This window comes from Zea mays, chromosome 6, assembly GCF_902167145.1.
Source record: "Zea mays cultivar B73 chromosome 6, Zm-B73-REFERENCE-NAM-5.0, whole genome shotgun sequence".
In the NCBI taxonomy this organism is placed as follows: domain Eukaryota; kingdom Viridiplantae; phylum Streptophyta; class Magnoliopsida; order Poales; family Poaceae; genus Zea; species Zea mays.
The window spans coordinates 166,273,593-166,289,059 of record NC_050101.1 but is presented as its reverse complement, the minus strand read 5'-3'; the positions used below and the strand labels follow the sequence as shown (position 1 = coordinate 166,289,059).

At 42.6% G+C, this 15,467-nt stretch overlaps 1 protein-coding gene across 1 annotated transcript; it reads right to left on the bottom strand.

The window, feature by feature from the left end:
• Positions 1–764: 764 nt before the first annotated feature.
• On the bottom strand, positions 765–12,902 carry LOC103630512 (cytochrome P450 714D1). Its single transcript, XM_008651577.2, has 3 exons — positions 12,381–12,902; positions 2,039–2,265; positions 765–1,935 (listed from the first exon to the last, which is right to left on the bottom strand). The coding sequence occupies exons 1-3, from the start codon at positions 12,694–12,696 to the stop codon at positions 892–894; spliced, it is 1,587 nt and encodes a 528-aa protein (XP_008649799.1). The 5' UTR covers positions 12,697–12,902; the 3' UTR covers positions 765–891.
• Between the last annotated feature and the right edge of the window lie 2,565 nt (positions 12,903–15,467).

The following is a 15,467-nucleotide window of genomic DNA, read 5'->3' as shown; positions in this document are numbered from 1 at the left end:
AGCTGCTCGTACGCGATGTCGAAGGTGCCATTTCGTAAAGCTTCGGAATTACAAACCGACTTAAAGATAGAATGACCTTTTAGTCCATAAGAGTCCGAGTCATTGTTGTAAACTTTTACGAGGGGTACGATTGTAATTCCTCACGGGCTATGTCCTGTGCCTATAAATAGTGAACAGTATTCCTTTACTGTTCACGCATCCCTGTAATTGCAATTGCATCACTCGGAAATTACCCTTTGTCAAGGCAGAGGTATAAATGTGTCTAAATATTACGTTTGAACATCTTAAATTTATAGTATATAAATGATGCTATTTATCTCCAATTTACTTGTCTTTAATGCCTTATGTCTTACGTTATTTTATATTATCTTTGTGAGTTGAATTATGAAGGTATAACTTTCGTAATTCTACCATTATAACCTTCGTCCGAAGTGCATCCTTGGGGAAATAATGCTTCAGCGAACGAAGGGCATTGAAATTTAACATTTTATGTTGCCTTGTTATTAATTCATAGCATTTGAGAACAAGTCCCCAACACTAGTGCTCTTTACTTCATTAGGAGCTGTTTTTAGGTGCCGTTTGACAGTAGCAGGAGGCAGGAGCCCTCCCGAGTCCCAAACTGGTTATAGGTATGAGTTCATTTGCACACTTGATGGGCTAAATGTTGAATTCGTCGCAGCCTCCACTATGCGCTTTCGTGATTTTAACCTAGCAACCTGTGGGATTTTATTACCGTCCTTCATGTACGTATAACCTTCTTGTTGTTGTTTGTTGCTTGTGTGTTCAACGGTGCACGCACTTACTTTTTTTTTCACGTTAGCTAGTGTACGCCTTTTTACAAAACGCAACTCCAAACATCTGAACATCTCTACTCGCACTCCCGTATCAGCATCAGTGGCCGAGGCGGCGGCGCAGGAGGAGGCGCAGCCCGAACTCCGGCTCGATGATGAACCGGAATGCGGGGGCGTGCCTGTAGTCCGGCGACAGCGCAAGCGAGAAGCGCGCGAGGACGAGCGCCACGAGCACCTTGACCTCGACGAGCGCGAGGTTCTGGCCGAGGCAGGTGCGCGCGCCGAGGCCGAAGGGCATGAACGCCTGCGGGTGCTTGCACGCGGCCGCCACGCCGTCGCGGAACCTGCCGGGGTCGAAGCGTCGAGCGGTGGGGCCCCAGACGGCGGCGTCGTGGTGCATGGTGGAGACGGGGACGAAGAGGTAGGTGCCCTTGGGCGCGCGGAGCCTGCCGAGCTGCATGTCGCGGAACACCTCACGCACCACGAACGACGACGGCGGGAAGAGGCGCAGCGTCTCCAGGACCACCGCGTGCAGCGTCTTCATCCTGGCGACCGCGTCGAAGTCCGGCGCCGCCGCGGCGCCGCAGACGCCGAGCGCCTCGGCGCGCGCGCGGTCCTGCCACTCCGGGTGCGCGGCGAGGAGCATGAGGCACCACGTCGCGGTGACCGCGCTCGTCTCGTGGCCCGCGAAGTAGATGTTCTTGCAGTTGTCCACGACGAAGTCGTCCGCGCGCGGCTGGTCCCGGCTGCTGTCGATGATGGAGCCCAGGAAGTCGCGGCCGGGCGCCAGCGCCGCCGCTGCCGCCTTGCGCTCGCTCGCCAGCTGCAGGATCAGCGACCGGATCTCGTGCGTGAGCTTCCAGATCCTCCGGTTCTTCCTCGTGGGCAGGTGCCTGAGCGACGGGATGGTGAAGATGACGCTGGTCTCGGACATGAGGCCCGACAGCGCCCTGAGCCGGAGGAAGATCTCCCGCCCCCTGGAGTAGTCGCCCCCGAAGCAGGCCCTGGAGATGACGTCGAAGGAGAAGCTCCGGATGTCCTCGTCCACGTCGAGCTCCGCGACGCCGCCCGGCGCGGCGGCGACCTTGTCCTCCCACGACGTCAGCAGCGGCTGCGCCGCGTCCACCATCAGCTCCACCATGCCCTGCGCGGCGCGCGCACCCAACGAATCGAACAGGTAAACACGTATGGACGTCGATCGATCGGAATCGGATGACAAGACAAGCGGCGACCGTAGTCTTCCTTACCTTGACCTTTGCCATGTAGAACTCGGGGGCGATGAGCTTGCGCTGGCGATGCCAGTCGGCGCCGTTGGCCTTGAGGACGCCGCGGCCAAAGAGGGGCTCCTGGCCCTTCTGCAGGTAGGTGGGCTTGCCCATGTCCAGCGACACGCAACGCCCGATCTCGCGGATCAGCTCCGGGTCCGACACGTACAGCGCCGGCCGGCGGCGTAGCCAGTACAGGTACGTCTCGCCTGCAGAAAACACAGAACAAAAGGCGGTCGGTTCCCGCGGGTCAGTTGAGATTTCAAAAGAACTCGGAATGACTGCTCTTGGGCTGGAGGAGAAGTCGTGTCTTATTGGGCAGACAATGCATGCGGCAGCTGTTTCGACCCGTTATCTTTTGGGCCGAGACGACGCTGCCTTTCTGCTGCGGGCCTAGAGTCCAAAAATAGATGGGCCTCACGGCAACTTTACGCTGTTCATGAAAAACATACAAGTCTAGAATAGTCCTAAGTTAAAGTATCTTGAATTTAACTAACTATACGTAAAAAAAATACTAGTGTTCATGTCACGAAATAAATATTACTAGTTTTGTTCTGAGGTTACATTTTACAGTATATCTATTACTATTTGATATCACAAATGTTATAATTTTTTAACAATATATTCAATTAAACTATAGATACTTCAACGAAGAATGCATTTAGAATTACAATCTTTAAAACATCTTTATCATTTGGAGAGTCATTTGCATAAAAACTACTTCCTATATCTTTTCAGTCTCCAACAACTTTGTTCTATATCTTGTTTGTATTGAGAGCCATTCACGGTTTCTATAGTTGGCTAGGGATAAACCTGGAACCAAAGATGATCATATATTTATAATAGTCCTAAGTTAAAGTATCTTGAATTTAATGACTATACGTAGAAATACTAGTGTTCATGTCACCAAATAAATATTACTAGTTTTGTTCTGAGGATATATTTTACAGTATATCCATTACTATTAGATAACACAAATGTTAGAATTTTTTTAACGAAATATATTCAATTAAACTATAGATACTTGAATGAAGAATGCATTTAGATTTGCATTCTTTGAAGCATATTTATCATTTGGAGAGTCATTTGCTTAACAACTACTTTCTATATTTTGTTCAGTCTCCAACAACTTTTCTTTTTCTATCTTTGCCTAATGATAAACCAAAACAGAAGATGACTATATTTAGATGACAATTTAAATAAGTTGTTGGAGGGTATTTATTTTATAAAAAACATCTATTCGGATTGATTAGGAATAATATAGAAGGTCTCTTGGAGTTGCTCCTCTATTGTAATTGTGGAGTATTGGCTCCAGGATCCTAGGCACACCGATTGGGTGATTGACTGGGCTTAACAAAGTCCAGTCAAATCTACACGTTCCCCAGCGTGGATCCAGCCAAACACGCACTGCATGTTCAGTGGTATCTTGGCAAGAATCATTGCACCGTCTCGTGACGCACACTGCCGTACCCTCCGGCCTCCACTGCTGGAAGGGAAGGAAGGACAGAGAGGGGCGGACAGAATATTCCTGATCTAAATCGAGCAGCTGAATCTTTGACTGGTCAGCTGGGAACGAACTCCACTGGATTTATTTGACCGGGATTCTGCAGGTCGAGATTGACGCCGCAGCCGCAGCCGCATCCAACAGAGCGAGCTGCACGCAGTTATTAATTACCGCGCGCGCGTCCGCAGAGCCAGCTGGCTAATTGGGGCGCCGCAGCCCGCAGGCATATGGTGTGGTTCCCTCGGACCAGTCGTCCCCTCTGCTAGTGATAGCTACCCTGATCAATGTGTCCGCGTCGTCGTCAGTTCGTCGCCGCGCGCGATCGAGATGTGGACGTCGTAGTCGTAGTACGAACGAGCGAACGAACGAAGCCAGGCCTGCTACTATACTGGGCAACATCGTAAGCAAAGCAATCACGTAACCCCAGTATAGTGTGCAAGTACCAGAGGATCGGAGGTCGTTGCTTTACTTTGCTTGGCGAACAAGTGATAGATCGAGAACTATGATGATCGTCGTCAGAGTGAGAGATCGTTGTGTGGCGTGGCGTGTGCACGCGCACATCATGCATGCCTTGCCTGGACCAGCGGCACACACCTACTAGCGGATGCATGGATCGGAACCACACTTTAATTTGCGCCATAATATGCCACCACCGCGCGCGCGCGATCAAATCTCCCTCATCAGTCCCATTCAAACCAAACAAGCCCCGAGTATCCTTTAATTCCCCCCCGTTCTCGTGCGTTTAATATTCTGTGTATGTGTGGGCATCTCCAAGTACTCCAACATATTTTAGAAAATACATTTTGTTATTAGGAAAGAAAAGGTTAGGGTGATGCAGAAAACAATGATAGATCACCGACCCATTGTGTAATATATTTGAGTCACTTTATAATATATATATATATATATATGGTCTATATTTTTTGATAAAAAAAATTGTAAAATAGATGACCGTTGAAGCTGTTTTTATGAGTTGAGCCAGATATTTTATGATATGACACTGATTTAATACACCGTTTATAGATGCTCCTATATATATATATGCAACTTGTACGCCCGCGAAAGGCAGTAGATCCCCTCCCTGGCCTGGCCTGGATCGGCGTAAATATCCCAGGTATTCATGATTCTTGTTATACACTACACAAATGAAGCCAAACAAACACATGGGAACTCATCTTGGTCACTCTCTCTCTCTCTCTCTCTCTCTCTACGCGTGTGTGTGTCTGTCTGTCTTTGTCACCGTGCAAATGGCGAGACAGTACCGTACATCACAGAAAGGCATGCACGTACATCACACTCTGGCCAACAACTAGACAGACGCACGTTCAGCATAGCCACTGGGGGCAAAGAAAAGCTCCGAGAAAGCCAATCAGACGATAAAAAAAAGGGGGCTGCATCATATCGTGTACGCGTTAGCTCCACACACGTACGAAACAGATCGCTCGATCGAGATCGACCCGGCCGCTAGACGTACGCCTAGCTAGTAGCTAGGTGGCCGTGGTGACCAGGGTAGCCACGACGCATGCCTCAGATAGTCAGATCCATGTCGAGTCCTTGCTGTTGCTGGTCTGGAGGGAGAGAGAGAGAGGATGGAGATCGAGATGGACCGGACGCATCCATGCATGCAAAAGAAATGTTCAGCTCCAGACTTCGGCAGTCCCTCCAAAGCACGTCGTCTTAATTAGGGTGTGTTTTGCCTGGCTCAGAGCAGCTCTACTCTAAAACTCTAGGGTAAAACAGTTCTGTTCGAGATTTTAAATTGTTTCTTATAACTGGTGGCAGTGACGGGTAAATAACTCCAAACTCTATAGTTAGGTTGTTTTTTTAGCAGCAAAAGAGATACTCTAAAAAATTGTAATGCAGCTCTAAAGAACTCCATAGAGTTTACAACTATGAAGTTAGTGTGTTTGACATGCTCTTCCTAGCTCGTCCTTGGAGTTTTGCTCTGAAACCATGCTAAACACGTCCTTAGCTGGAACGGCTAAGTTTAATAATATAGCCAACGACTGGGTGTAAGGTCCGTTGCAGCCTATCCATACAATATTTAGCTCTTCAGTATTAACACAAGACCCTCACTTGCTCCTCTCCTCTTCTCTCTCCTCCATGTAAACATTTAGTCTGCTTACTACCCCTTATTATACTTGCATCCCTTTTATCTTACTCTTTATTTAAAAGTCTACTGTTTATAATAAATAGTATCGTGTACAATACAAAATAAGGTATCGGTTTGCATGGACCGCGCGCGCGAGATCTAGAGACTAGAGAGAGAGGGAGAGATGCACGGTTGTTGCGGTACCAATAGCACAGTGCGTGCATGCATGCAAGCACACCGCGCTGTCTGCGGCATGCAGCAGTGCGTGCATGCATGAGCATGATCCTTGCGGCAGCTGGTAGCAGCTGGTAGGACGAGTAGGAATGCTAGCTATGAGCCCTGCCCTAGAGGTTAGGGCCGATAACCTAGTCAATGCCACTGTAGGGGATCGAGGCAGCATGCGTGTACCGGAAACAACGGACTGATGGCTGGTTTATTAGTAGAAGACTGGGCCCCACTAGGAGTACCTAGCTAAGCTAGCTAGACACTGCTGGTGGTAGTATATGTATATAGTGGTTGAATTATTTGAAGCCGTTGGAAACCATATCATGTCATCTGCTGCTGCATGCACAGTATTCGGTGTAGTACTGATTTTGTAGCTTAGCTTAGATCATATATATATATATATAGCCACAAGTCAATATTGCACTGCCTGATTGATGATATGTATAGTATAGGCCAGGCGTGTCAGTGTCTTGAGAGAGAAGGAACGAATGCATACGAGAGAGGGAATTAAGTGTGTGCTGTTTGCATTAGTTTTGTGGGAGTTTATATATAGTTTAAGACTGACTAGCTACTTAAAAGGATAGTTTAGTTTAGGTACCCGGCCGTGTATGCATGCATGATCATGATGTGTGTTAGTTTGGTCAAACGTACACCTTTACTTTGAATTATATATTAGGAGAGAAAATTAAAGAAAGCTGACAATATTAAATGAAAGCCATCACCATCATAAAATTAATATGATTCTACTAGTCCACATCGATCGTGCTACGATCGATGAATGAAGAATAATAAAGCAAACAATTAACTTCCATAACTCAGATGGGTTAGTTTGACAAGGAAAAGAGACCAGGAGTGTCCTAGATAGCAAGCAAGCTAGATATATCGTATGAATGCAAGATGTCATCAAGTCTTCAGATACACGCATGTGTACTATGCGGATTTTGCTCCGAGTTTCCATCGAGGGGCCATATTAATGCTTCAACAAACCTAACATGCACGAGAAGCATGATATGCATTCTGATCACACGCTAGCTAACACGGGCGGGACAGTGCTGCATATTATAAGCAAGCTATATATATATATATATATAGCCACAAGTCAATATTGCACTGCCTGATTGATGATATGTATAGTATAGGCCAGGCGTGTCAGTGTCTTGAGAGAGAAGGAACGAATGCATACGAGAGAGGGAATTAAGTGTGTGCTGTTTGCATTAGTTTTGTGGGAGTTTATATATAGTTTAAGACTGACTAGCTACTTAAAAGGATAGTTTAGTTTAGGTACCCGGCCGTGTATGCATGCATGATCATGATGTGTGTTAGTTTGGTCAAACGTACACCTTTACTTTGAATTATATATTAGGAGAGAAAATTAAAGAAAGCTGACAATATTAAATGAAAGCCATCACCATCATAAAATTAATATGATTCTACTAGTCCACATCGATCGTGCTACGATCGATGAATGAAGAATAATAAAGCAAACAATTAACTTCCATAACTCAGATGGGTTAGTTTGACAAGGAAAAGAGACCAGGAGTGTCCTAGATAGCAAGCAAGCTAGATATATCGTATGAATGCAAGATGTCATCAAGTCTTCAGATACACGCATGTGTACTATGCGGATTTTGCTCCGAGTTTCCATCGAGGGGCCATATTAATGCTTCAACAAACCTAACATGCACGAGAAGCATGATATGCATTCTGATCACACGCTAGCTAACACGGGCGGGACAGTGCTGCATATTATAAGCAAGCTATATATATATATATATATAGCCACAAGTCAATATTGCACTGCCTGATTGATGATATGTATAGTATAGGCCAGGCGTGTCAGTGTCTTGAGAGAGAAGGAACGAATGCATACGAGAGAGGGAATTAAGTGTGTGCTGTTTGCATTAGTTTTGTGGGAGTTTATATATAGTTTAAGACTGACTAGCTACTTAAAAGGATAGTTTAGTTTAGGTACCCGGCCGTGTATGCATGCATGATCATGATGTGTGTTAGTTTGGTCAAACGTACACCTTTACTTTGAATTATATATTAGGAGAGAAAATTAAGGTGGTGTTTGGTTACTAGGGACTAATTTTTAGTCTCTCCATTTTATTCCACTTTAGTCTATAAATTGTAAAATATGGAAACTATAACTCTATTTTAGTTTCCATATTTGACAATTTAGTGACTAAAGTGGAATAAATTGGAGGGACTAAAAATTAGTCTTTAGAACCAAACAACGCCTAAAGAAAGCTGACAATATTAAATGAAAGTCATCACCATCATAAAATTAATATGATTCTACTAGTCCACATCTATATCGTGCTACGATCGATGAATGAAGAATAATAAAGCAAACAATTAACTTCCATAACTCAGATGGGTTAGTTTGACAAGGAAAAGAGACCAGGAGTGTCCTAGATAGCAAGCAAGCTAGATATATCGTATGAATGCAAGATGTCATCAAGTCTTCAGATACACGCATGTGTACTATGCGGATTTTGCTCCGAGTTTCCATCGAGGGGCCATATTAATGCTTCAACAAACCTAACATGCACGAGAAGCATGATATGCATTCTGATCACACGCTAGCTAACACGGCCGGGACAGTGCTGCATATTATTATAAGCAAGCTATATACGTCGACTACGGATATTGATTATTTACTTCCATAATAAACAGGGGAGGGGTTTTTATTATCTTAATCTATCGCAACGACAAGTCTCAGCTATATCATGCATCGAATTTCCAACTGCACATACATATATATACATCAGCGAATAGAGTACCCAGTATTCTACTGTTCGTCAACTGACATATATGCAGGGTACGTACTACCGAACACCGAAACTAGGGATGAATATCCTACAAATATAAATTAAATATTTATCCATATACGAAACTATATATATAATTACATCACATGCATATATCGATCGATATATATGCGCGCGGTTGCCGTATGGTTACAATATACATGTTCACACGTATGGCTAGCTGTGGCCGTCTGTTTATATAGCTGGCCCTGCAGGCCACATCGTACGTGTGTTTCCATATGACAGCAAGCACACCACGTACCGGTCCGGCAGAGGGCTCGATCTCTTTGGCATGCTCGTAATGGATAAGAACGGGCCGACGACGTCGAGATTCAGAGGAAAAGCGCGATCGGAATGAGCTCTGAATTCTGATCGCGGTGTGCTTCTGAATCGGACAGACAGCTATGGCCGTTTACGGGCAACATGCATGCATGCATGCCCGTTTACGGAAATCCTACTACCTGAGCTGAGATTAGGTGGCAGGGCAATTACTTAAGTACGTACGTAGTATTCAGTAGCGTTTATTTGTTGTCAGGGGCTGACTAGCTAGTACTTCCTCCTTTTAAATTATCTAACTTCTTTTTGTAGAGAGTCGAAACATCTTAAACTTGATTAAAATTACATAAAGGTTATATAGATTTATAATACTAAATCTTTACTGTTCTTTTGTATTTTTTTTACGTTTTAGTTTAAAATAAATTAGCCGACAATAAATATTCAAAAACTGAGCCATTACAATTCAAAGCATATGGCACTACTGTTGGAACCGTATCATTTTTTCCCGTCCTAACAACTACTACAGTAGTTTGCTGCGCACGCAGGATCTAACCAGCGTCCAGCGGGGCTGAGCTGAGCTAGTGCAGGTGCAGCCCATGCAACAATGGTCCAGCTAGCTACTCGGGCTACTCATGCATGCCGCAGCCCCATAGGTCAAACCGGACGGTCCCAAAAAACCGAGGCACGCTGATTCATTCACCACCGGCAATTAATGTACGTGCATGCATATGCACAGGTCGGCCGGCCGCGCCCGACGCGACTGGGGTGCATGCCCAGGACGGTTTGACCACATGGCTACCCCCTCCCCGATCCCGTGTACTAATCACCACGGGAACATATTCATTGTACATGACCTTGTGTTGTAGTATATATAGTGCACATGAACTGATAATTTTTTTTTGAAAAACAATATATACATATTCTTTCCATCTTGCTCCAAATATATACAAAAAATTTAAGTTTAAATTCGTTATACTTTAGCTGTAGATAAAAAGATAAAATTTCCGATAAAAGTATAAATTAGAAAATTGGCTAAAATATCTCTTTTCTATTACAGCTAAAACATAACGAGTTTAAACTTAAGAATTTATATATAATAGGAGTAGAATGGAAAGATTATATATATATATGATTTTTTTCAGTTTTTTGTGAACTTTCTTAACTCATCTGCACCGAATATGTTCTCATCCACAACACCCAAAACACTTGCTTTATAGCACGAGCTCGTTTTAACCTGATACGCGATATGAAAATATGCATGCACATATATACCACACTAGTATCAATTAACAAACTACTATACTAGACGGAGGATACTCTTTGTTCTAATCTCACCTAAGGGCGAAGCTACGTTGTGGAGCGTGGGTGCACATGCACCCCAAAAATCTAAAAAAACGGCTGTAATAGTCAAATTTTCAACATATTTACATCAAACATATTTTATCTCTATGCACCACCCAAAGTAGATGTGCACCCCCTTGTATTTTGCTCTAGCTTCGCCACTATAATCCCACCATCAATCACTTATATGTCCTGGCACGATATCAACATGTGTCCAATACTACCACTATTAATATGTCTTAAACTTTACATTATTTTGACCATCTTAACTTAGGTCTGTAGATCTCATGGATGGATGGTTATAGCTTTGACATAAAAAACTCTTCATTTGTTATTGTTACGATACAAGATAAGATTTTTGTGATGTAACATGCCCTTGTACACAATTAATTAATATGCTCTTGAAACTTTATAATATTTTTTTGACCATTTTGACGACCTAAAAAACCTCATAATATGCGATTATTAGGCCGCCGAAACTTTATATTATTTTTAGCACATTAGCAATCTTAAATAAAATACTTGATATAAAAAGCTTGCAGATCTAATCGAGATATATATAGTTTTGATATAAAAAACAACTTCATCATATATCATATAAAAAAGTACGATTTTTTCAAAAGGTCTTGTCGCCTTATTCATATTGGTACAGTAAAACAACATATTGGCGTGATATGGTAAGGTTTTCCACCTGAAAATCGACATACACCGTGACAAGTCTTGTTAAGTTACGCTAATAATTATGGCGCGGCATCGTGATTTTGCGGCCCTAAATGTGTGGACACGACCAAAAAAATCTAAAAACCGGAATGAAATCAAACGGATCTATTTCTAAAATAAAATTTATTACAACATTTATAATAAAAAAACAGTGGTGAAGCTGTGTCACAACGGCCATGCATGGTGAGGCTGGACATAACACGCACAAAGACACGGACAGTTTCTGGCGCCGAGCTTTGCCGCATATATACGCAGATACAGCCAGCTTACGCTCTATGCGTGAGGTGTACATGCGGCGGATCTAACAACAGAGAAGACGGTGGGCTTAAGTCCATTCATTTTAACCAGAGGCATTTTTTTTATCTTTTTACTTGAAGTTCTCTCTCCTATGTTAAAAATTTTATTTTAATTAATACAACGTGGTACCCAGAATCAACTAGTGGAATATAAAAATCATCGCTTGCTGATGTCATAGAGAGACAGATTTCTGTTATCCGCCGCTACCATATAGCTAGCTAGCTAGCTGTATATTAGGTCTAGCTAGGCGGTTGGGTGCTCTCAGCAATTACTTACTAGTCAGACGAACTTCTTTTTAGTATATTAATTGTTGAAAGGTTTTTATTATGTACTAATTCCTTTCTTATTAGTTGTCTGTGATATTCTTGGTAATTCACGGACCTGAACACCCGGTATAGTAGTTGACTGCGCCACTTCCTATCATGCATTTGTTTGTCTATTCTCCCTGCTTTTCTTTTGCCTTCCTTAACTTGCTTGCTAGCTAGCTAGCTTTCTGATGTTAACTTCATTGACAACTCAAACCCCGCTTTGGGTACGTAGGGGTGCAGTGGTATTTTCTTCGCCCACTTGTGTTGTAAGCAGTGACTTTGCAAATTTTTCGTACTAGCAGTAATAAACTACAACTAGTTAATATAGTCAACTTGCTTGCCGCTGTAGCACAACCGTACCCCGCCCCACATGGGATCTATATGTTGTTCATGTACAAACTGAGATGAGAATATGAGTATTTGTAATTTCTATTTCTACGAGTTAATTAGGTTTAATAAAGGCTATAAAACCTAAAAAAATTCTACTAAAAAATAACATGCCAGTCCTTTAACATGGGAGATGGGACAGCAGTATACCCATGCTGAATTGAAGGTGGCAACAAGCTACTAGTAATACTGTCCTCTCTCTCTCTATATATATCTATGGCGCAAGAGCCTATACATACATATTGTATGAGAAAAAACGGCGACCCCATGATAATCCAAGGCATTACTAGAGAGTATTAAGCACCAAATAATAATAATATATATAAGTAACAGGCCGCAGGATTCGACGGAGGAGACGTACCGTAGGCTTTCCTCCACTTCTCGAAGTAGGGGAAGATCTTCATGCAGTAGTCGTCGAAGCCTTCCTTCTGGAAGTCCCGGCCGCCGGCGGCCTCCGCCACCGCCGCGGCGGCCGCCCTCGCCTGCATCTCCGAGAGGTTACCCGACAGGAACGACGACGGCGGCGGGCCGTCCACGCCCTGCCGACGGAAGGCCTCTGCGACGCGGCGCGGCCGCTGCAGCCACGCAGAAATGGCCAGGACTAGCGCCGCCGCGAGGGCGCACCACCCTGCCAGCAGCGCCAGAGGCAAGAGGCTGCTGTACTCCATGGCGGCCATGCGCGCGCTTGTCTCTCTCCCTCTCTCTCTAGGAAGAAACTTCTCTGTGTGTGCTTCTCGCTTCCCTAGGCGGCCGGGCTCCTCCCGATGCTGGTCACTGGTCAGCTTTTATATAATAGAAAAGACGCGGAACAGTGGCACACTACAAATTTTGCTCCGAGTTTCCGTCAGGAGCCATTACTTCAACAAACTTAACATGCACGAGAATATATGATATGCATTCTCACACGCTAACACGGCCGGCACAGGGCTATATATATACATAGTTTTTTTTACTACTATTATATGAGCAAGCTACGTCGACTACAGATATTAATTATTTACTTCCATAATTATTTTAGGTTCAGTTATACTATATGTATAGAGGAGGAGCTATTATTGTTAGCTTTATCGCAACAAGTCAGCTAGTAGCTATCATGCATGCATGCACCGAATTTCCAACTGCACATACATCTATAGTCTGTTTTGAATTATCTAACCTATATATACCATTGGAGAACAAGAAGAGTACATCAGCGAATAGAGTACTCAGTATATTCTACTTCTCTGTTCTTCAACTAACATATATGCAGCTGTTCGGACTGCTACGTACAACTGTATTTTATAGAGATAAAATACTGTATAAGTCGCAACTGCAACAAGCCACAACGAATTGAACAAGCGAGTAATCCTACATATATAAACTAAATATTTATCTATATATGAAACTATATACATATAATTGCATCATATGCATATCGATATATGCGGTTGTCGTACAGTACAATATTTTTTTAGAAAACAAAAAAAAATGATTCCCGCCTCTGCAACAGAGCATAGCCAGGTTCTTACAATGTATTCAGCTAATAATTAGCTAATAAAAAAGAAATAGGGAACTTTAACAAAAGCAAATATGAGAGCTCATAAGCAAAGTCTATTATTGCTACTCCATCGGCTTTTCACAAAAATATCTAGAGCAACGACCTTCGGTACCTTGTTTGCCGAGCCTAGCGAAGAATCTCTCTAGCATCTTCACGCTGCAGTAGCGCCCAAAACCGCAACCAATAAACTCCCCTGAACATAACATGTACGAAGAAAGAGTATCCTTTTTCTCTCAAAACAATAGCATTACGAGTGCACCAAATTGCCCATAACATAGTTGCCACTCTTACAAAAATCTCTTTTTGTTCTCTACTTCTTGTACTTGTCAACCAATTCCTGAACAAATGAGTTTTGTATGTTGGTGGAGTTACCCTGGTAGCAATATGTACTATCCTCCATACAACCCTATCATGTTAGCAATCAAAAGAAGAGGTGTTTAATTGTTTTGTTATATTTACAAAAACAACACATCCGATGTCGAGTCCAATTAATTTTGGCTAGGTTATATTTTGTTAAAATTACTCCCTGCTTGAAATACCAAAGAAAAAAATATTTATCTTTAAAGGGATTTTTAGTTTACATAAAACTTAATAGAGAACAATGAACCCTGGTTCATCAGAAATTGATACATGGACCTTACTAAGAGTTGCCCATGTTTATTTAAGTTCCAAGTAAATTCATCCTTTTCTATTATAGGTTTAATATGGGATACTTTTGCTATTAAGTTATACTAGGCCGACCCCCCCCACTGAGGCTCTCATGAAGGAGATATTTCACGTCGTATGATTTAAAATATTTGCCACTATCACTTGGGGATAGCTAACTGTATTATATAGGCTAGAGAATTGCTTCTTAAGGGATTTTGAACCCCTAATGTCCTCCTAGAATCTAGTCTCGCAGCCATCTTTTACTGTAAAGGTCTCGTATTTTAGAAATTATTCCTTAACCTTTAAAAGACCTTTCAAGATTTGTGAATCGTTAGGTTCAATCTGAACATGTGGTCTTCGAGCTTAAATATTTGTTTCTAAGCAATATATATGTTCACACATATCACCATGATCAGTTTCTATAACATAGTTGGATCTGTCCACGTCGTACAAGTTTCTATATAACAACAAGCACCATTACTAGAGAGGATTATGAGAATTAAAAGTTGAATTTGGTTCTCTTTGAATCGATAAGGTCATCCACGTACTACTAGAGAAGAGCTAAACTAGAGCTAGGGCTTAGTATCATGGTTCTTAAAACTCATGAGCCATGAATCCAAACATATAGCAAAGTGCATCAAGGGTGTAGGTTAGGTTTAGGGAGGACTTGGTGAGAGTTTTGGGCTTCAAGGCGAGTTGTCATAAAGTTAAAGTTGGAACAAATGTTGGGTTATGAAAATTTCTATCTTGGAAATTTTAGTTTGTTTTGGCCTCATCATCTTAAGCATGTTGTATTGTCATAGACCTAACCTTTTATTTCTTGGATCCTTTGACCCTGTGTTCCTACATAGAGCGGTTTAGCATCATTATCAATTACTGATGAAATAGAAAATAAACAAACATGTGTTCACTCCAACAATCGTGACTTAGATTTGATGGCTTCCATGTTCATAACCAGTTAGAGAAACATGTTCTCATAGATTGTAATAAAATCACAAGAAAATATTGACTTTTGATATTCTGCATCCAACTAGACCCTTCATTCCATTTTATTGATGCACTACTACAAACTTAGTTTTATTTATAGGTGCGAACAATTCACCTCTGGTTGTTAATGTGACCATTGGTGAAAATTGTTTTCACCGCCTACTAGTTTATGTGACCATTGGTTGAAAGCTCTCTTGTGGGTTTTGGTGTTTGGATGACAACCCAATTAAAGGACTAACAAGTGTGCTAAGTGTTGAACAGGTGCTTAATTCAAAG